At 44.0% G+C, this 22,133-nt stretch overlaps 1 protein-coding gene across 3 annotated transcripts; it reads right to left on the bottom strand.

Annotated features, from left to right (window-relative positions):
• Positions 1–2,930: 2,930 nt before the first annotated feature.
• RNF34 (ring finger protein 34) lies at positions 2,931–22,048 on the bottom strand. Of its 3 annotated transcripts, XM_040444163.1 has the most exons (7): positions 21,919–22,020; positions 18,059–18,189; positions 10,743–10,961; positions 8,544–8,951; positions 6,931–7,056; positions 6,448–6,649; positions 2,931–4,365 (listed from the first exon to the last, which is right to left on the bottom strand). In XM_040444163.1, the coding sequence occupies exons 3-7, from the start codon at positions 10,944–10,946 to the stop codon at positions 4,175–4,177; spliced, it is 1,131 nt and encodes a 376-aa protein (XP_040300097.1). In that variant the 5' UTR covers positions 10,947–10,961; positions 18,059–18,189; positions 21,919–22,020; the 3' UTR covers positions 2,931–4,174. The 3 variants fall into 3 exon arrangements, with proteins under 3 accessions (XP_040300097.1, XP_040300096.1, XP_040300098.1); XM_040444162.1 differs by lacking the exon at positions 18,059–18,189 and having other exon boundaries at positions 21,919–22,048; XM_040444164.1 differs by lacking the exons at positions 10,743–10,961; positions 18,059–18,189 and having other exon boundaries at positions 21,919–22,012.
• Between the last annotated feature and the right edge of the window lie 85 nt (positions 22,049–22,133).

The following is a 22,133-nucleotide window of genomic DNA, read 5'->3' as shown; positions in this document are numbered from 1 at the left end:
CCCTTGGACTTTGAGAGTTTCTGTTCTAGGAGTGGACTAGAAATTCGATTAAAAGATCCAGAGGCAGTAGTCTCGACATTGGCATAACACAAGCTGTAATTTCGTATTCCCCAGAGAAAAGCTGTGGCCCCCTGGTCCATGTTTTTCCTGGCTTCAGAGAGAACTGGTTTAGGACTCCTGAAGGCAGGGGGAGGAATTCGGTACAAACTGCCATAGGGGCGAGGCGGCTTACCTGTTTGGGTGGCGCTGACCCCTTCCGTGGCCGCAGGGGAGCAGGCGGGGGACATCCACCTCCTCAGCCTCTCCCTAGAGGCAACTCATGGAGGCCACACACTGCTCGGTGGCTGAAGGCACAAGGATAGGAGGTGACTATCCCAGCTAGCAGACACAGAAACCAGTAGGAAGTAATTTTCGATCATAGAAAAAAAATTTTTTTTTTAAACAGGGCCCTGCAAGTTCATACTTCCATAGAAAAATGCTCTAGTGAATCTGAAAATGGAGAAAATAACCCAACTTCCTTCCTTGGTAGTTTATTGCTCCCCTTACCTGTTTTGTTTTTTTTTTTTGGCCACAGCAAAATGGTTTTAGATCCCATCTGGTCTCCTGCCTTCTGTTAGTTAAAACCTAGAGATCCTTGGACTCAAACTGGTGTACCCCAGAATTTAACTCAGGAGATGCACTTTACAGAGGTAAGATTAGCTTAACACTACAGTTTATTTATAAAAACGCGGCTTACCTTTGCAAGCCTGTTCATTCATCATGGAACACCTGCACAGGAGGCCAAGTTTCCATTTTCTGGGAGCTGAGTTCTCTGAACTTCCGAATACGTGTTACCCTGATGTCCAGTGAAGGCATCTTCTATCTTGGGAATTGCTTTAAGGGTAACAGTGTTCTCCAGGTGAACAGTCCCTGGGGTTAGAGGGCCCTGTTTCTATGTTTCCGGGAGGATGCAGGCCTGCCGAGCGGAGGAGGGGCCTGCCGGCGCTGGGGAGCCACGGCTACCATAGGGACACCTCAGAACCAAGACAGCAGTCTCCGTAGGCTTGAGGCAGACTACAGTCCTGTGATGGTTGCTCAGGGGCTCTCCCAAGTGTACAGAACTGGTTAAGGTTATAGCCCAGGACAGTTTCTCTACAGACCTGTTATTTTTAAAAATGAGCTGTAGATGAGGCCAGCCTGAGTTAAATGCTTGTAAATTGCTGCTCTGAATCCATAGACCATAACGGATGAAGCGGACAGGACCATAAGCCAGAGGCAGTGCTTTGTGGATTAGGTCACAGCTTCCTATCCTAGAAAATAGGCTCTATCTCCCCTCCTTCCAGGGAACCTGAGGTTTACAAAGGATAATACCATGGCATGTCCAAAGCATCGAATGTTCTCCTTCCGTATTGTGAGGATAGGGACCAAGAGACATCCTTGTATTCTGTAGACCTTCAGACTTTTATGCATACATTACCTGTTCAAAAAAATTAGAGGCAGCACATGCCAGCTAGAAAATGGACATTGCAGAGAGAAATATTTACCCTCTGCCTAACAAGTCTGTACCTAGCAAGGTGTGGTTATTTCAGTTGTCAAGCTTGCTAGACTAAATATTTCTGTTGGCTATTCACTAAACCAACATTACTTCACACTACCTTTTAATTTTTAAAAAATTTTTATTTTTGTTGGGGGGGGGGCGGGCAGAGAGAGGAAGACACAGAATCCGAAACAGGCTCCAGGCTGTCAGCACAGAGCCCCATGCAAGACTCAAACTCACGAACCATGAGATCACGACCTGAGCCAAAATTGGGACACTCAACCGAGCCACCCAGGTGCCCCTCAAAACACTACTTTAAAAAAAATCCACCATTAAGACTTTTTATCCTCTTGCTAAAAATAAGTACCCAAGACAACTTCTATAAATCCAAGAGGAAACATCAAACAAGCTGTTTGAAGCTGAGATCATATGCAAATAAATCTCAGTTTTCTAATTTAAGACAAACCACCCGCTGCTTAGTTTCTGTTTACTATCACCTGCCAGCCTGTATTTGTTTTTTTTATTTTTAAAAAAAAAATTTTTTTTTTTCAACATTTTTATTTTTGGGACAGAGAGAGACAGAGCATGAACGGGGGAGGGGCAGAGAGACAGGGAGACACAGAATCGGAAGCAGGCTCCAGGCTCTGAGCCATCAGCCCAGAGCCCGACGCGGGGCTCGAACTCACGGACCGCGAGATCGTGACCTGGCTGAAGTCGGACGCTTAACTGACTGCGCCACCCAGGCGCCCCGCCAGCCTGTATTTGAAGACTTCTTTCAACCAAATTAGGGATTTGTGGACGAGGTTGAATTTCTGGAGTTCATGGTCTGATGAAAGGTACAGGGTAAGTGCTCCTACAGCTTCAGCAGGGGTTGGGCTTTCACTGGTTCTGTGGTGTGGTAATGATCTGCTCAGGCTGCTTACTGTGAATTATGGTTAACACCAACCCTGGGCTCTGTAGGCCAACAGGAGAGAAGGGTGTCTGAAATATCCACGAGGCTTTGGTTTGTATGTTTGACCCTAAAATCCAGAAAAGGGGGGAAGGTAGGTTTTTCTTCACAACTAGGCCAACTTTCCTATCTGCCCCCACTTGTGGATCCTGAGCACTTAAAGGCAGGTGTGCTACCCACTGCAGAATCAAAAAATAAAACCCAACAGGACTCAGCTGAGAAGTCAGGGATTTCTTAACAAACACACCTGCCCACTACCAGTGGGAATGAGTCCACAGCTGGTCTCAACACCACCCTGGTTAGAGTTAGACATAAAAGAAAAGCAATTTCAGATCATTCGTTCCCAGGAACCTTTCTGCATAAGCTCGGGTCAGGTTTCTCATTTGCTGGGGGGTAGTAGAAGAGTTTAAGATCAGACCTAGTTCAAATTCTGACATTAGCCGCTTCCTTTTTTTTTTTTTTTTCTCAAGTATCAAATATTTTATTATCACTTTTTTGGTAACCGCTCTATTAAGAGACATTCACATCCCAAATAATTCACCCACTTTTTAAGTAAGCTCTACTCCCAACATGGAGCTTGAACTCATGACCCCAAGATCTAGAGTCCCATGCTCTTCTAACTGAGCCAGCCAGGCATCCTGGCTACTTTTTAAGATCTTAAACAAGTTCTTTAACTTCTCAGTTTCTCCATTTGCAAAGCAAGGCAACATCTATTTCAGAATGCTAGAGAACACTAGAAAGCACTCGGCACAATACCTGGTCATAGTCAACAGCAAATCTGTAGTTAACCTTACTGGGGAGTCAGCAGCAAAGGTAGATCACTGCAAGGCTTTGAAGGTGCTCCTGTCCCCATGTGAAGAAAGGTACTACACCAGGCGCAGACACCCATTCATGCTGTACCCAAGTGAATTAGAAACTGGCTAGGACAATGTAAGCAAAAGCATTTTTTAAAATCTAATTTTATTCCTAAAGTTCAAATTAGCTAGCAGTAGCACTGAAAATACACTTTCACTATACAAAACAGTGTAAACTGATTACACGTGAATAAAGATTTTAACACACACACTTCTCTAATGAACGAAGCTAGAGGCAGCCCTTACTCTAAAAAGCTGTACCTGAACAGAAATGGACATGTTGAATCTAAGGCCCTGGCAGTTGACTATAGAATGTCCTTTGTTCCCAATTACGTTTAAACGCAGAAATAGCAACAATGTGGAAACTTACATTCATCAAATAGTAGCATTTAAAATATACATGACTAATAAAGTGAACATTAGAGAGGCCACTGCTCAGCGTGTACCGTGTTGGCCACTTGTGGACAGTGATCTCATCCAAAGAACAGAAGTTTCAAACATCTGAGTAGTTTAAGTTAAAAATAGGATGAAGGAGAAATAAGAGAACAGGATAAGTGTTCTCCAAAGGGAGCAGTAGCTGACGCTGTAAGCAGTCTGACTTCGTCAGCAATTAGTGATCATGGACATGGGATGAAACCCAGCAAAACCTGGGAAACGGCTTGTCCACAGGCTGATAGGTGCATGGCATGGACCAATGTTGCCACAACTTAGGATCGAATCTTTCTGTCCCTAGTAGTGAAAATAATCTTTAAAAATAGTCTCAGCCTCTGAACAGTAAGTTTCCAGTCCCTTCTGTGCATTGAAATGTCTGGGATCAAGCGTGGGGCGAGCGTCCTGTCGGGAAGAACCTAGGCTTCAGGACTTGAACACATGCACGGCGCGCACCACGTACTGCCGGCAGATGGGACACTCGCTCATGCGCTTGCCGCACTTGGTGCAGGTGACCATGTGCCCACACTCGAGCAGGACACAGTCGATGACGGCGTCCATGCAGATACGGCACAGGCTGTCATCTTCCTCATCCTGCAGCTGCAGCCGCTCACCATCTGAAAGGCAACAGACAGCTGGGGCTGCAGGCACCGCGCTGCCCGACGGGCGCTCAGCAGGCATCTGGGGTGACCGCAGCGGCCGTCGAATGAGCCCAGGGTTGTAACTTCTCTGCACCTCAGTTCCCTTTGCTGGAAATGGCAGTGATAATAATGTCTGTACCTCGTATTGTGGAGAATAAGTGAGAAATGCTTAAGGCCAGGTATGAAATGCCCAACAAATGTTACCTACTGATTTCTGTTTTTTATCTGTATGTAACTCCAAGTGTTTGCGATAAGGATAAATAACTTCTGTAAGTGAAAATGAGGAGACCCAATGTTGTCCTACTAATGGGCCTCAGAGAGCACGACTGGAATTTCCAACCCAACTGTGTGGCCTTGGGAAAAGTCAGTGTCCAGAGCTTCATCTCAGTAGGACCTTTATTTCCACACTGATAGAAAAGTTACGAAGTACATCAAGCAGCCTGTACTTGGGGGAAAGTTTAGAAGTATCTCAAAAACCAACTGTATTCCTGGCCACCCAGGTACATTTGGAGTCTCTCTAACTTGAAATGGATAAGCCATCCTTGCTGTGTGGCCCAGGTTGGGTTCTGAGAAAATCCAACCTGGGTTAAGAAAAGTGCTGAATGAATTTTAAAAAGTTCACCTCAGCCTGAGATTTGTCGATGGAGCTATGGACACTGAGGCTTCCCTTTCTACAGCTTGTAGAGGGGATCAATATATCACGAATACAGTTAGAAAAGAAGAGGAATTCAACCTTCAAGGGCCAGTAGTCTCTGGATTTAAGAGAAATAACAATGCCACAATCAGGAGATTCTTGTAAACCAGGGGCTGGGGACAATGGATGGATGGGATGAGCCAATGGAGAAGACACTAGAGGGCTACTGAATAAATCAGAGTCTAGGCTTTGGTCCCCTCTCCTACATGGAAGTTTCTTTCCAACTCTTACAAGTTCTGAGCATAAAGCAGAGGAGCCAGGGTCTGTCAAGGGTATTAGGTAAGACTGTCGGGGTGAGTCTCAACCTAAGTGGCTTCAGCCAGTCAAACTAGGGAAGATTCCAGCTGTGCTCAAAACAAAATGAGTATTCCACAAACCTGGAGATTGGGCCAGGGAAAGGGTAAGCAGTGAATCAACTGAAAAAGGCACTTTGGCAAACGCGCACGTCACGGCTTCCTCTACCATAAACTCCTGGGGGGGTAGGTGTGAGGATGGCTACACATGACCACTGTTCACCGTACGCAGCTGGCACTTACACTTGCTAAGTAAATGGGCTTCTCCCCTCACTGCGAGGATTCCATTTCCCAGCCAAGGCCTGGGACCTCTGAAGGTTCTGAGGATTAAGATCTGTGTATCTGCCACTGTGGCATCACCTTAGCAATAGGGATGCCATAACACTTACTGTGTATTCTGGGCATAAACCTGTTTGTCAATAATTGCTGTATTATAAGCAGATTTAAAGACAAAAAACTCAAGATGGAAAAGTTAGTGATGGGAGGGCTGTTTAGATAGAAATAGTATTTGTCGGTCTAAACACCACTAAAATCTTTCCTCTTGCGTATAAACGCTCTACGGCTTGGCCCTGTTACTGGCTGAGAATTTCTGCTCCACGCTTCATCAGTCAATAGTTGAAGAATTCTTAACCTCAGCTTTTCACAACTTACACAGAAACCTGATGCTTGATGCTAAGAACTACTTAACATCTTGGCTGTAGAGAATTTCTTTTTCCCAGTTAGGATTTAAAAGCTACCGAGCTAACCGAAGTATTGGCCTGCCAGAGGCGTCAGTGAGAAAACACGCATTTTTAGAGAGACAACAAATTTCATCAGACTTCTCGCACATTATGGCGAAGAAAACGAGACTGACAAACGATTACCTAACTCACCTGCCATTAGTGATCTCAGAGCCAACATCACATAATAAACTTACTACTTAACAGATCAACAAACAGGTTCCTACATCTAATTCGCTCAATAAAAGGGTAGTTTTCGCCAAAAACGTGCCTTCACTGTGGCAAAAACAGCCAGTTTTTAAAAGCCAAAAGAAGGCTACCAGAGAGGCAAAAAAGAAAAAAAGAAACCTACATGACTTTTGGTTTTCTTCATTCTCTTTGTATAACCGGTTTACTTTCTCTACCAGCTCCCATTTCTCACAACAGCCAGAATAGTTGACAAAATTCCGAGCCAGGATCTCCTTCAGCTGCCGCACGCTCATCCCTTCCACCTCGTCAAGGCTCGACAGGTCAGAGAGCGAAGCTCTCACTCGCTTCTTGGAGAGGCCGGGCATCTGCAATCACAGAGGGCTTCCTGAGCTCCATTCCTGCAAACACAGACCTCCCACAGCCAGGCGACTGCATGCGCCCCTCACCCCGCAGTCCCACTGCCCCCCCACCCCCGGCCCTGGTGTTCTTCCCAGACGTCGCGTCAGTTCTTGAAGTGTCTTCTAGATGATGCTACATTCAAACCAGAAGAAACATCCTGAGCTAATGTGGCACATGGCCGCATGGGCACTCTACCTGCCTGCCAGGTTCCCCTGTCAAGGAAACCAAATTTGACAGGAGCTCTCACCCGCTCCTCCAAGTTTTCTTCATCGTCATCATCCTCATCATCTTCGTCATCTTCATCATCCTCATCATCATCATCTTCTTCTTCTTCTTCTTCTTCTGTGTTTGCTGAAGCTATTTCACTTTGTACCTACACACATAATCGATCTCATCAGGTTAGGAATCCTATTATCCTAACGGCATCCACCCTGTTTGTCAATACTTATCACTGGAGAAAACCTTTCCCACAGATCCTCCCCGAGAATGACCCCAACACCTGGCATACTCCACAGTGACCTTGGGCTCCAAAGAGTTGGGCCCTACATAACTTCATAAACAACTTACCTTCCATAAAGTTATCTCAAAACCCATACTCCTTTGTGTGTGTGAATTTGTAAAACCTCACCAGAGTATTAACTCCCTGAGAAAGGTCCTGTCACGAAATGCCAAAGCCATAAGTATATATAACTGCACCGCACTGTTCTCAAAGGACCTGCCAAGGCTGGTCTGAGACACAGAGACAAACTAAAGTTCCAGGTCCACCCCAAGCGGCAGGGCCAATTGATTTGAAAGACTTCAATCCCACTACATCAAACTTAGACATTTTGACTCCAAAGAATGGTTTTTAGACTTCCTCACCGATGCCTGTTGCTGGTTCTAGTTTTCAGAAATGCCTCCACAATCAGAGGTACTCTTCTTCAGGAAGAGCACAGAGACCTTCAGCATGGGTTACGTGCCATCTTTCCTATCTTTCTCTTCAGACTTGATTTTGGCCATAGCTCTACAATACTCTAGGTCAGTTCCCAGCTTCAAACATTCCACCCCACTCACTGGTTCACACGCACCATGTCACAGCACCCAAAGACCCACACCTCCCAAGTGGGGTCCTATGACCAAAAATGGCACAAAAGTCAGAGGTGTTGTATGTTTGCATCATTATTTTGCCAGCTCTCATTTGGAAAATAAAATTCCTAGCTTGGACTTCTCTACTTTATGACTATTTAGAGGTAGGTAGGCCCGATTTCCCTCTGCTTTTAACTGCTTTCTTCAGAGAAGAAAATTAAATGTGGAGAGAAGTGTTGAAAACAATCCATTCAGTATTTTGGAGTCATTCATACGTACAAACTGAATATTAATTACAAGCCCTTGCAGGTTATTCAAGCAGAATGCCCAAGGACCCCACTGGGACAATATTCTACCATGGCATTTCTCTGAAATTAGTAAATAATCACATCCTTTGACTAATTCAGATGGCTTTTTCCCATGATCTAAATTAGAATTAGAGCAATTTTACTGTCGCAAGGCAACGGGGCATTAGGTTAACTTACTGTATCGTGTACGTGGTCCCTGACAAATGAGCCTACAAACATTTATGCACTACTTTTCAGTCATTAGTTTAACAGCATTTCACATCTTGGGAAACTGAAGCAACCTGAGTCAAGAGACTGCTGAGCTTCAGACAGCTGACTCTGGGGCTCCCTGCCACCGAGGCTCTGTGCCCCCCAGGAGAGCCCGCGTGCACAGGAGTCAGAGGTGTGTGCAATCTCTGCTCCCACAGGGGCTCATGAAGCCGTAAAGACCCCACCACATACGGCCTAGCAGACACGCCAGGCCCTTGGGGGGATCCCAGCCTCGTACCTGTGCCAGCGCTCCAGATGCCAAGGTCCGGTCTCCACCCATAAGCTCTCCCTGAAACGAAGACACAGTAGCAGAAGGGGCTGTGTAGTTTGAAAAAAATGAATGTGTGAAAAAGCTAGAAGTCTGGGACTGTGAGGAATTCAGACTGCTCGTGTCCAAGTCGTCCTCAGAGCCCAGCCCGCGGTGGCAGAGTACGAGATCTACCAAGTCTTCCTTCTCTCGACAGGTGTCAATGGGGATGTTTCGAAGAATGAGATACTGCCGGAGATCCTTGACTTTTAGTCGCATTAACTGTGGGCGCTGAAAGGCCGTCTCTTGTAGTAAGTGACAAGTGGAACATCTACGGAGATTGTCTTGTAAGACTGAACAGACGGAGCAAAAATCCTTCTTGCAGTCACAGCACACATGCTGGAGAAACAGAGACAAGAAGCAGTCAATGACAGCCACCTACAGGCCCCTGGGAAAGCACTAGTTTTCTTCCCGCCTTCTATAAAATTCAATTTTAGTTCTTCTAGAGTCTCCCATGGCACCTGGCTACTCTCATAGCCACTTCCGTGTTCCGAGGCCATGAAAATCGAAACACTCCCTGCTCAGGCAGTTTGGATTCACAGAAGTTCAAAAACAGCCCTTTAAGAAAAACACACACTTTTGTGTTAATGAATTAAAACCTTTCCACCCCTTGGTGCAAACATGTAATTAGCAGAACAGAGCTGACTCGAACCACGTGGAGCAGAAAGCACCACCACAAACTCTTCCTGCTCTTTTCCTATGTGAAATTCCCCATTTAAAGACAAGGTGGGCAGGGGACCCAACACAGGGAAAGGGAAAGAGAAAGACAAATGATCTCTCAAGGTTGTTCCAAGCAAACAGAGGATCTCACTATTCTAGTCACCTGTACCCTGCCGAGGCCTAATCACACTCAAAGCCACTGCACAAGCAAAGCTTAGGGACGACATGAAGATGTGACCCTTTCTACTTGGTGCACTGTTCCCACCAGCTAACACCTTGTTCCCGAAGTGTTTCAGAGGACTGAACTGACGATCAAAGACTGAGATGGCCTCACAATATGATGGTGCTCAGAAAAAAGGACTTTCCGTCCTAGAGAAAATAAGTGTTGTAGCCCAACTGTTTCATGTTGAACCTCCACACAGTAGTTACCTTACACTTATTTCTTCACTTGAGTGAAGAATGTGGATAGGAATACATTTTTTGGATCACAAGGTCAGTTACAGTAAATCACCTCTGAACAAAACTGCAGACTAATGAAATCCCTTGCTCCAGAACATAAGCATCATCAAGAGGAATAAAGTTTACAGAGCTCAGAAGATGCCTGAGTAACGTGAGAACAATACCTCATCAGGACACTTGAACAGTATTACGGTCCATTCAACTGAGCACTTTAAAAAAAAAATTTTTTTTAATGTTTTATTTATTTTTGAGACAGAGAGAGAGCATGAGCAGGGGAGGGCCAGAAGACACAGAATCTGAAGCATGCTCCAGGCTCTGAGCTGTCAGCACAGAGCCTGACGCGGGGCTTGAACTCACAAACTGCGCGATCGTGATGTGAGCCAAAGTCAGACGCTCAACTGACTGAGCCACCCAGGCGCCCCTGAGCACTTTTTTTAGAGAGAGAGCGAGAGCATACTCTTGAGAGTAGGGGAGAGGGGCAGAGAGAGAGAGAGAGAGAGAGAGAGAGAGAGAGGAGCATCTTAAGCAGGCTCCATCCTCAGCACAGAGCCCAACACGAGGCTTGATCCCACGACCCTGGGATCATGACCTGAGCTGAAACTGAGTCAGAGGCTCAACCGAGTTACCCAGGCACCCCTCAGGTTAATTAGAATTTTTTATATTTTTAGGGTGCCTGGGTGGCTCAGTCAGTCAAGCGTCTGACTCTTGGTTTCGGCTCAGATCATAATCTCGTGGTTGTGAGTTCGAGCCTCACACCAGGCTCTGCACTGACAGCATGGAGCCTGCTTGGCATTCTCTCTCTCCCTCTTCTCTGCCCCTTCCCATCTCATGCTCTCTCTCAAAATAAATTAAAAAAAAAAAATTTTTTTTTAAGGTGGGAATGCTTTACATAAGGTAATAGTAAAAACTTAAAAAGTTTTCATATTTTTCACAAAAAGATTCACTAGTATTCAAAATAACATACAATCAAGAATTGTGATGTTTCTATAGATAACATTTCATCCAACTCACCTTCTTTCTAAAGACTGAAAACGAAAGTCCACAGGCTTTGCAAACTATATTAGGCCCTTCCGTAGGTGCTGGTGGGTAAGTGGAAAAATCAGAGTTTGGTGCAAATCTGAATGGACCAGTGCCTCCTGCAAATCCTGACTGCTGGCCCCGGACAGCTCCAGTTCCCATGACTTCATTCAGCAGCCCACAGCATGAAGCCCACATAGACGTGGCACCCGCCTGGAAAGGGACACAAGTAGAGACCACAGTTGAAAGCTGAGTGGAACCTGGGCTCTCTAGGAACTTCCGGGAATGCCATTCTGGAGAGGCTCATTTGCCCTGAGTAACTTCGAGATTATTCTTTTAATTGAGGCAAAATTGGTATATAATGAATTTTGGATGTACACAATTTAATACCTGGATGCACTAGAAAGCGATCACAAGCCCGGTTACCATCCATCACCATACAACTGAGCTGCTTCACCCATTTCGCCCATCCTCTTACCACCCTCCCCCCCCCCACCCCCGCCACCAGTAACCAGCAGTCTGTTCTCTGTGTATCTGTGAGTGTGTCCATTTGTTTTGTTTTTTAAATTCCACATGTAAGTAAAATCATACAGTATTTGTCTTTCTCTGCCTGACTTATTTCCCTTAGCATAATTCCCTCAAGGTCCAACCGTGTTGTTACAAATGGGAAGATTTCCTTCTTTTTTACAGCTGAGTAGTATTCCATTGTATGCATTAACCACATAATATCCATCATTCACCAATGGACACTTAGGTTGTTTTCCTATGTTGGTTATTGTGATAATGCTGCAGTGAACATAGGGGTTGCACAGATCTTTTTGAATTAGTGTTTTCATATTCTCCAAATCAATACCCAGAAGTGGAATAGCTGGATTATGGTATTTCTAATTTTTCAAGGACTCTCCATACTGTTTTCCATAGTGGCTGCACTAATTTACATTCCCGCCAACAGTGTACTAAGGTTTCCTTTCCTTCACATGCTCTCCAACACATATTTCTTGTCTTTTTGATAATAGCAATTCTAGTAAGTGGGAGGCAAGATCTCACTGTGGTTTTGAAAGATTATTCTTTTAAGCATCACAAATTTAAGCTCTTTGGAAAGAGATCATTTTTTGGTGTTTTCAAAGAATACTTGGCAATGGGTAAAATCATGACACATCATTAAACAAAAGGAAAAGATACAACATATACCCAATTTTGTAAAAAAAACAAAAAACAAAAAACAAAAAACAAAACTCCACACACACTGAAACAGATACACGTGCATGCACACACACGAATGACCGAACAGAACTACAGGCTGTGGGACACGTGGGATATGCTTACAACAAAACAACTGCTTGTTGCTTATCTGAAATTCAAACTTAACTGAGCATCCTGTCTTCCATCTGGCAACCTTCAACTGGTGACCACTGCACTAGATAGCACAGCAGAACGGCTAAACGTCCAACTTCGGCTCAGGTCATGACCTTGCAGTTTGTGAGTTTGAGCCCCACATTGGGCTCTCTGCTGTCAGCGCAGAGCTCACTTCAGATCCTCTAGTCCCCCTCTCTGTCCCTCCCCCACTTGCATGCATGCTCTCTTTCTCTCAAATATAAACATTTTTTTTAATATATAAATTCAAATTACTTAATTTCGTTACACTTCTGTTCTCACTCACAGCCATGCCTAATAAACTATGGCATATAAAATTTTTTAATTTTTTTTAAATGACTGGGAAAAACATCAAAATGCCAACTGAAGCTCTGGTTTTTAATGTAATTTGTATACATTTATTTTCTCCAGTTTTTCTCTACTTTCCAAACTCTTTAAAAAGAATACATTGCTTTGACATTAAAAATATATTTTTATAAAAGCAGTGATCCTATCTTTTCAAACGGAAAATACTAAACACAATTTCTGATGACTGGATAACCATCAGGACCTTCCAGGGTGTAAGGATTATTTGTCACTCCATTGAATGTCCTGATATTAACGTATTGCCTTTTGGGTTTTTCTCTAGTCTCTTCCTTTTCTGAGAGGCACCACTGCTAACATTATACTCACCTCCAGCAACCCCCTTTATTACTGCAGACTCACAAAGCTGATAGCCAAGCATGTCAGAAGTATATATGAAAATATATTTTCAGTGAGGGCTCAAGGTACTTTCCCAAACAAAAGTATAAAAGCTGTAGTGTTTGGAACCAATGAACTTTTTGCCCCTTGTCCTAATTCTTAAGCATATTCTAGACTCTAGATAATGTGATAGGTAATGGAAGTCCAGGTGGATGAGATCTGATTAGTTAAAATGCCCACATAGTTCCATATTTTATTATCTAACTTTATCAAACATTTGTTATTTGTCCAACAAGTTCTTAAAAATGTTTTTTCTAAACAACCTCAAAAGGCTATTTAGAATGCTACAGAAGGATCATGCTATTCTTGCTACTTCCCACAAGTAATGCTACATTAAATATAGGGAAAGGAGAAGGTAAAGCAATAGGAAACCACAAAACAGGGTTCAAACAGTCTCAAGTAGCAGGGTCACTGACGTGAGTATTATATGGCTTCACACCCTATAATTCTAGAGAAACAGTGATGCCTTTAAAAGTCAGGTTAATGGGGCGCCTGGGTGGCTCAGTCAGTTAAGCATCCGACTTCAGCTCAGGTCATGATCTCGCGGTCCATGAGTTCGAGCCCCGCATCGGGCTCTGTGCTGACAGCTAAGAGCCTAGAGCCTGTTTCGGATTCTGTGTCTCCCTCTCTCTCTGACCCTCCCCCATTCATGCTCTGTCTCTCTGTCTCATAAATAAATGTTAAAAAAAATAAAAATAAAAAAATAAATAAAAGGCAGGTTAAATTATAATTAATAGTTCATACCTTTAAACAAATATATATCTCAGGCTTGAGAGCCACAGTATGTTTAAACATAAAAATATGAAAATCCAGGGGCGCCTGGGTGGCTCAGTCGGTTAAGCCTCCGACTTCAGCTTAGGTCACGATCTCGCGGTCCGGGAGTTCGAGCCCCGCGTCGGGCTCTGGGCTGATGGCTCAGAGCCTGGAGCCTGCTTCCGATTCTGTGTCTCCCTCTCTCTCTGCCCCTCCCCCGTTCATGCTCTGTCTCTCTCTGTCCCAAAAATAAATAAACGTTGAAAATAAATAAATAAATAAACAAACAAACAAACAAACAAACAAACAACGAGCTCTTGGGGTGCCTGGCTAACTCACTTAGTAGAGGATAGGACTCTTGATCTCCGGGTTGTGAGTTTGAGCCCTACATTGGGCACAGAGATTACTTAGAACACACACACACACACACACACACACACACAAGTTCTAAAAACTGAAAATGTTTTTAAAAATTCAATTTGCAGGGGCGCCTGGGTGGCGCAGTCGGTTGAGCATCTGACTTCAACCAGGTCACGATCTCACGGTCCGTGAGTTCGAGCCCCGCGTCGGGCTCTGGGCTGATGGCTCGGAGCCTGGAGCCTGTTTCCGATTCTGTGTCTCCCCCTCTCTCTGCCCCTCGCCCGTTCATGCTCTGTCTCTCTCTGTCCCAAAAATAAATAAACATTGAAAAAAAAATTAAAAAAAAAAAAAAATTACAAAAATTCAATTTGCAGTATTCCTGAAACTAATATAATACTGTGTTAATCATAATGAAATTAAAAATACATAAAATAATTGTTTTCAAGTCTACCATTGGGGGGATAAATATAATTTGCACGTAACATTTTTGGGAAGGAAATACCTCAATTGCAGAAAGCACCACTGGGATAAACTCTTCTTCATTCCAGGAGTTTAAAGAAATAAAGTTCTCAGTAAGCTTCTGCTTCCTGCTGACCTAGCTATAATAGTTAAACAGCTGTGTTGGCTTTTATCCATAACCCTTCTGATTCCTGGTGATGTGCCTCCGCAAACAACTGCAAGTTCCTTGTGGACATGACTCCCTCCTTGCACAACATCTAGCTCCACCACGACTGATAAGAAAATAACCGTGTAGAAGGTTTCTTCATATTACCTCTTTAAAGGCAATGTAATATTACATTTTGCATGCTACCCAGAAAGATCCAATTGCATCTTTTTGAGAAAGTATTAAAGGTAAGAAGGACTCTAACCTAGCAGGCACGAAATCTCAGGTGTGAGCTCAATAAAAAGCAGCACTGTCACATTTTGTTCCTTCTACCAGAAAGCAGTTTTACAAGAGTTAAGGAAGGATACACACTTTCAAACCATATAAATGAGTAGAATCATCACAATTCTAGGCTGCAAATATTCACAGCTCTTATGAATAGAAGGATTTATTTTGGGAAAACAGGTAGAATCCCTATACGTATATCAATATTGGGAGTAACAACTTTCTCCTACTCCTCATTTCTATAAAGGGGAGGGAATTTCCTCTTCATTCCCCAGAAGGGAAAAGAATGAAAAGAACACTCCTATCTTCTTTTGGTCATCACACTACAAAATAAAAAAGCTCAAGCCAACCCCCAAAGTGTTGTCCCAGGCAAAAATATGTTGCTACAACCTAATATTTAGTATAATTCAGCCAAAGACCATAGGAGAGGGAAAGAAGAAACACCAAAAAGAACTAGGTCTCAGCCTCATCAGCAGAGAACTTAGACAAAATTTCCCAATAATTCTCACACTTCAGGGTGACCCTACCTACTTAGACTATTATCTTCTGACAATAGCATTTGCAATACTCCAGCCTTCTTCAAAGTTCAGAGATTTGCAATCGTGGAAGCCCCAGGCACTAATTTTACTTGAAGGACCTTTCTTTCCCATCCAGCGTATTTTTAAAAATTAACTTCCATTTCCCCCTTAAACCCCACGTTTTCTGGCACCCCAGTGCTGAAGTGCAGATGATCTCTCTTCAGTGATTCGATCTCCCCAACTTCTTGGGAGTGGGGATTTTTAGTTCTGTTCCAGGGGGCTGCTGCCTTGGTCTCCTGCTAGGAAACTGCACAGGCCTATGACATGGCCCTGAAAACAGTGGTTGGACTCAACAGGGGAACCTTAAAAAAATACCGATGCCTGGGTCCCAGCCCAAGATTCTTAACTGGTCTGGGTATAGCCTGACGCATCAGAATTTTTTTAAAGATTTATTATTATTTTTTAAGTAATTTCTACCCCCAACTTATGGCTTGAACTCACAACCCAGAAACTAAGAGTCACATGCTCCCCTGAGCCAGCCAGCCCCCCCACCCCCAGAATTTTTTTAAGTTCCCCACTTGATTCAAATTACAGCAAAGATTACAAGGTTAACACCTGCTCAGTTTAGGCCACTTCTGTTTCCTGTCTACAGGGTTTCAGCTGGAAAACCGCTCTCAGCAGAGTGCTGACGAAAAGAGGCTGTGGTTATTTCCAAAGCCTGTACCTCTCCAGTTCCAGGACCAAGACCTCAGCCAAATGCTCCTCATAATCTGTGGATAATTTTTCCCTGCAGGAGTAGGACATGCCTCCCCTGTTTCCTCTCCCTCTATGGTCTCCCCTAGTCCCTTCACAAAGGATTGGCTGAGTTTTTAACAATTTTATCTAATTGTTATATTAGTTCCTTTCCACATATTGGCCTGGAACTTTTGTTGAAATTTGGTGCCTTCTTTCATTTTTAATTTATTCCGTCATTTTATTTACTCTTTGCTTTTTGGCCCCAACTTTTTATTTCCCAAAGTACTCCTCTCCATATTTTCTTGTGTAAAATCCCCAACACTGGGAGAAAGAAAATGATTTCTGGGTCAAAAGCAGCCCTTGTTCAAACTATTTTTGTCCTTCACCTGCAAGTTGAAGAATCCATCCAGAAGGTGAATCCCCCCCAGGCTTGTTGAACTCCATTTCCTTGACCCCTTTAGTATGTTTCATCTTCCAGCACTTTCCCTTAATATCCCAATTTCCTCAATATTTTCTGCACGTCCCCTCAGGGCACAGGCATTCCTACCTCACAACTGTCACCTTGACGTTCACCTAATAATGCTTGAAGTGTCCTGCACCAATTTTTCCCCTCTCAAATCTGTCCAGATTTTGTTACTACTTGGGGTAACAGTCCCAATTTTTGAGTGACAGAATCTATAAAAGCAATTAGGGAAGTATTTCAGAGAGCACTTTCCCAAGTTTACTGAATGTGGGCTCTTGAAGGGGGGGTGTGGAGGGGAACATGCAATTGATCCTCTGAGCTCTTGACTCTGCCTCTATGTCCCTGGAGCCCAGTTCCCATGTCTCATAAGATATCAGCCAAAGAGCTTCCCTCTTTTTGCATCTTCCCTTTAAAAGCTTTAGATTTAGAGACCCAGGCTCATGTTCTTTCCCACGGTCTTCCCTATCCTTTAAGATCTTCCACCACTTTAAGCAGCCTGCATTCCCTTATTTTTCCTTTATTCATTCTCTGTTCACCTTTTGGTAGTAGGACTGAAGCATATTTTCCAAACTATTCCACTTCCTCCTAGATTTTCTGAGCAAACCTAATTCCTAGACAGCATACAAGGCACAGCCCTTTGGCTTTTAAATTTGCATTAAATTCACTGAGTTGTTACTCTGCCCCCATTCCAAAAAGGTGTGATATTTACACCTTTTTTATGCCATTCATCTTTTGCTTATTAAAACAATATTTAATATTTACGCCATTCATCTTTTGCTTATTAAAACAAAAAGCTACCCTTCCATGAGTGAAGCCAAAGTCTGGATTTCTGAAAACTACAGCTAGGATCTGGGCTTATGTGACTAACAATTCTAAATCCTACTTGGGACCATGGATGAGAGCAAGACTCTACAGGCTAAACTACATGAATCCGAGAGGTTGGAAGGAACAATCTGTAAAGATGGCAACATTTCTTCCCTGGACCATAAATGTAGTTCAGAAATGGAGACTAACTGAACAAAACAACAATCTACCTATGCCTGGCACAAAACTTACTCAGGGAATTTAACTGTTTGCAGTTTATTTTCTACTCCTCAATGACTAGTGAAAATAAATGATTTTCATGATAATCTAAGCCCTTTCCTACATACCCCCTTAGGCCAAAATTGCTCCTGAATAGAATACTCATGGGACATGGCCTGCCTGGCTTGTATTAGCTAAGAACTAGGTATCATACTAAAAACTTACATGCTCCGTGGTAAAAAAAAAAAAATCAAATTCTAAAGCCTCCTCTGAACTGGCCCAGACACCTAGATCTCATGTTATTCTGGTATCCAATGCCAGTTTTTGTGTTTTTTCCAAAGCCAGTACACCAAGATTTGGGGGTGAAGGGGGGCAATAATGACTTTTTTCACTCCCAATTTGGAACTAATTAAGAAATAATACAAACAGAAATTTAAACATTTGCTTTACTTACACCAATTTGAAAGCATGACTTTAGCTCTGTCGCCTATTGGTCTTGTTAACAGGCCAGTCACCAGCACAGCAGACCAACAGTTGCTTGTCGTCTAGTTGACCACAATGCCACCACCCCATAGGAAGACAGATCTGAGAAAGTTCCAGAAAGTACCGTTTGGTTCCTGTGCTAAAACTTACCTACATAAAAGTTCTCTTCTTTCTCTGATAGCATAAATGCTGAAAGTGTTTGTCTTATATTGTTCCTTCCTAGAGGATGAGTTAGAAAGTATCTTCCCTCTGTAGGAGTACAGAGGAGGGGAGTGTATCCACAAATCTAAACAATTTGCATGCAAGTGGGACTGAGTTTCCAGTGCTGACATTTATTTCCATGAGACACCACCAATTTTATAAGCACTCTCTCAGATTCCTCAGATTCACAAAATATAAGCCCACTCTGAATCATCATTTCAGTCAACAAAAGCAAGAGGAAACATGCTGTATCTTTGCAAAACCAAAAGCCCAGCCTTTTTTCTGGCAGAGTGCCAGAGTTTTCAAATGGCTTCAAGGTTCAACCATCTTTGATTGAGAGAGAGAGAGAAAGAGAAAGAGAGAGAGAGATCTAATGTGCTTTTAGAATCCCTGCGGAGGTAAAATAATTCCAAAATGCTCAATTAAAAAATGTTTGCTGCAAATTTTGAATCCTATTCTAAACCACATCAGGATGTGATCCCTTTTAATGATTCCACCAAATATAATAGTAACTAGGCAAACTAGAATGAAGAATTTATTTATTTTTTTTTTTAATTTTTTTTTTCAACGTTTTTTATTTATTTTTGGGACAGAGAGAGACAGAGCATGAACGGGGGAGGGGCAGAGAGAGAGGGAGACACAGAATCGGAAACAGGCTCCAGGCTCCGAGCCATCAGCCCAGAGCCTGACGTGGGGCTCGAACTCACGGAGCGCGAGATCGTGACCTGGCTGAAGTCGGACGCTTAACCGACTGCGCCACCCAGGCGCCCCTAGAATGAAGAATTTAAAAAGCCATGCTGGTTTCCATGAAGACTAAATGACAGCCAATGAGAGAGAAAGTTGATGGATTTGAAAATAGCAGAAAACTAACGATCATAGTCTAAATCATTTTTTCTAAATAAGCTCTATGCCCGTCATGGGGATTGAACTCACGACCCTAAGAGTTGCATGTTCCACCAACTAAACCAGCCAGGCACCCCTTTATCATTTGCTTTTGATTAAAGTAGGTAAAGAGCAATAATAATGCCATCTCCTAGGAGTTGCTTGCCATAACTCTCAATTAAATACATTATACAGTTACCTCCAGGTTTCAGACTGAAGAATATTAATTTTCTTGGATGTTGTATGAAGCTAACTAGGACCAAGCAGGAATTCAATTCTTCCACCAAGGAATGTTTCGTCAGAGAATTCACTCACCATATGTGTTGTTTTCAACTCCCAACAATTTTGTTTGCTAAAACTCAACGTCCTTGTGTTAAACAACATGAAAAGATATTTCAAACCTCACCACTAGTGATGTAAAATAAGTTTTACAGTTTCCTATAGAACTTAGGACTACCAGAAGAAACAAAGCAAAGCAGAAGAAACAGTTGAGATAATTATCAAAAATCTTTAACCTATTTAGAGCCACATGAGAAGAACATGCTCCTTAAAATGTGGGAAGATTTCTTATGGAAACTGCAACTGAAATAAAATTTGCAGAAATTCTGCCTTTTTAATTATCAACTAATCAGACCATACACCACAAAGGAGGAAATTCTACATCCTAAATTCTGATAGTCTAAATAGACTGGTGTCTATTTAGGTCTCCATTTTGCTTCAAAAAATATCTATCTTTGCTACATTTTTACCTACCACCAAACCTTGTTTCTAAAATTTCGATTCAGCAGTATCTTCCACTTCAATTGATTTTAAAGAACTTGATTAAAAAGTTCAATACTGGACCTGTCCTTACTTCTTTTCCTTCCACATCTAGTTCACTGATGGGCCACAAATTTAATACTCCTCAAGATACCGACATTCTTTGAGAGTATCTACACACACACACACCCCTATTTTGTTTCTGAATCTTAACAGAGCAAGATGATAATTTTCAGGGAAGATAGCTAGTTTTAGGTATTTTAATAGGCATTCTAAGTTAAAATATTTTATAACTATACCAGGAAGTTAAAAATAAGGTGTTAGGGACACCTGGGTGGCTCAGTCGGTTGGGCATCCAACTCCTGATTTCAGCTCAGGTCATGATCTCACGATTTGTGGGTTTGGGCAGTGAGGAGTCTGCTTGGGATTCACTTTCTCCCTCGCGCTGCCCCTTCCCTGCTCATGCTCTCTCTCCCTCTCAAATCAAATAAATTAAAACAAAAATGTGAATAAAAAAGGTCTTCCAATATCTTCATACTTTCACACACTGTTCGCAAAGTTATCTATTTCTGGGCACCTGGGTGGCTCAGCCGGTTAAGCATCTGACTTCGGCTCAGGTCATGATCTCTCGGTTAGAGAGTTTTAGCCCCCTCGTTGGGCTCTGTGCTGACAGCTGGGAGCCTGGAGCCTGCTTCGGATTCTTTGTCTCCCTCTCTCTCTGTCCCTCCCCTGCTCATTCTTTCTCTCTCTCCCTCTCAAAAATAAACATTAAAAAAAAAAGTTATCTATTTCCAAAAATCTTCCTTATTTCCTGAGGCCAGAAACATCCTTTCTTGCTCCAGAGCATTTAGGGTTTGACACCTTCCATCATACTCTGCTTTGTAATGTGGTTGAGAAGGTCTTTTCTCTCTAAATTGGCAAACTCCTCAAAGGTGGAATGCATTTTCAATTACTCCAACTCAGCAAGTCTCCCTCGTACCAACACACAATATTTGCTGAAATTTCTCTAGCCGCCTGACACTCCCTATCAATCTTCCACGGTCCATCTTTGAGGTTTTTTTGGTGAAGGTTCTGTTTGAAGCCAGCAGTTCCCGGTTATTTTCCTTACCCACAACGAGCACACCTCTTCACTGGGATTAATGAAATCGTCTAGGTCTGAAACAGGATCACCTTACCCCACGTGGTTGGAGTTCAGCTAACGAATCAATACCTGGACTGACTGTCGTACACAGAGCTCTGTAGAACTCTCGGCGATCAAGTTGAGAAAATCAGCTCCCAAAAGTAGGCCAGTCTCCCCGCTTCCCCTTTTCCTTAAACTTCTCACTCACTGATGTTCCCACGCTCTCACACCCACCTTGAAGAACTCAAGCTGTCAAATTACTTGCTGCGTACCTAGTGGCGAAGCAGACACATCCAGTTTGCTAGCGCTCTAGGTCACGGCCCCAAAGATAAGCCTGAAATCCCTCGGAAGGGCGCCCCGAGGCGTTTCTAACCTGTTAGCCTGGCCCCAGCCTCACGACTCCCCACACTAACTCCTTTTCCCTTCGTCCTGCAGTTCGCATCCTGCGACGATCCCGTCGTGTTCCCGACATCTGGGTTAGTTCAAGGACTCGGGACGGGAGAGGGCACGCTGTGGGCAAAAGCATGGAGGGCTGAGGCGGGAACTAGGGGGTCTGCCTCGGGCCCCCGAGGGAGAGGACAGGGCCAGGAGCAAAGACGGGCCCACCAGGCTTGAGCGCGGGGGCCTCCTGGCCTCTCCCCCCTCCTCAGGCTCGCTGCAGGGAGGCGCTGTGGGAGCCGGAGAGGTCCCAGAGCCCAGGATCTCCGCTCCGGGCCGGGCAGGGCCCGGACGCCGGCCCGGGACGCCCCTCAGCGGAGCTCTCCGAGGTGCCGGCGGGGTTCACCTCTGAGGCTAAAGGAAGGCACTTCAGGCGTCCCGGCCAGTTAGGAGAGGCGAGGAGGAACTGCCCGGCCCCACCGGCCTCTCACCTTCATGGCCGCGACCGCCGCGTCTCGGTCGGCTCTGCCGGGGAACTAAGCACCATAGCAGCTTCTCGCACAGCCGCCCTCCTTCCTTCTGGGCGGCGATTACGGCGCCTCCCGCGGCGACCTAGCGTCCCGACGTCAGGGGCGTAGTCGCGCCCGCCTCACGCCCCCAGGAAGAGCGCCGAGCGGCGGCGGAGTCGGCCAATCCGGAGCCAGTC

Source organism: Herpailurus yagouaroundi, unplaced genomic scaffold (assembly GCF_014898765.1).
Source record: "Herpailurus yagouaroundi ecotype Mexico unplaced genomic scaffold, PumYag 191, whole genome shotgun sequence".
Taxonomy (NCBI): Eukaryota; Metazoa; Chordata; class Mammalia; order Carnivora; family Felidae; genus Herpailurus; species Herpailurus yagouaroundi.
This window is presented reverse-complemented; position numbering and strand designations above follow the sequence as displayed.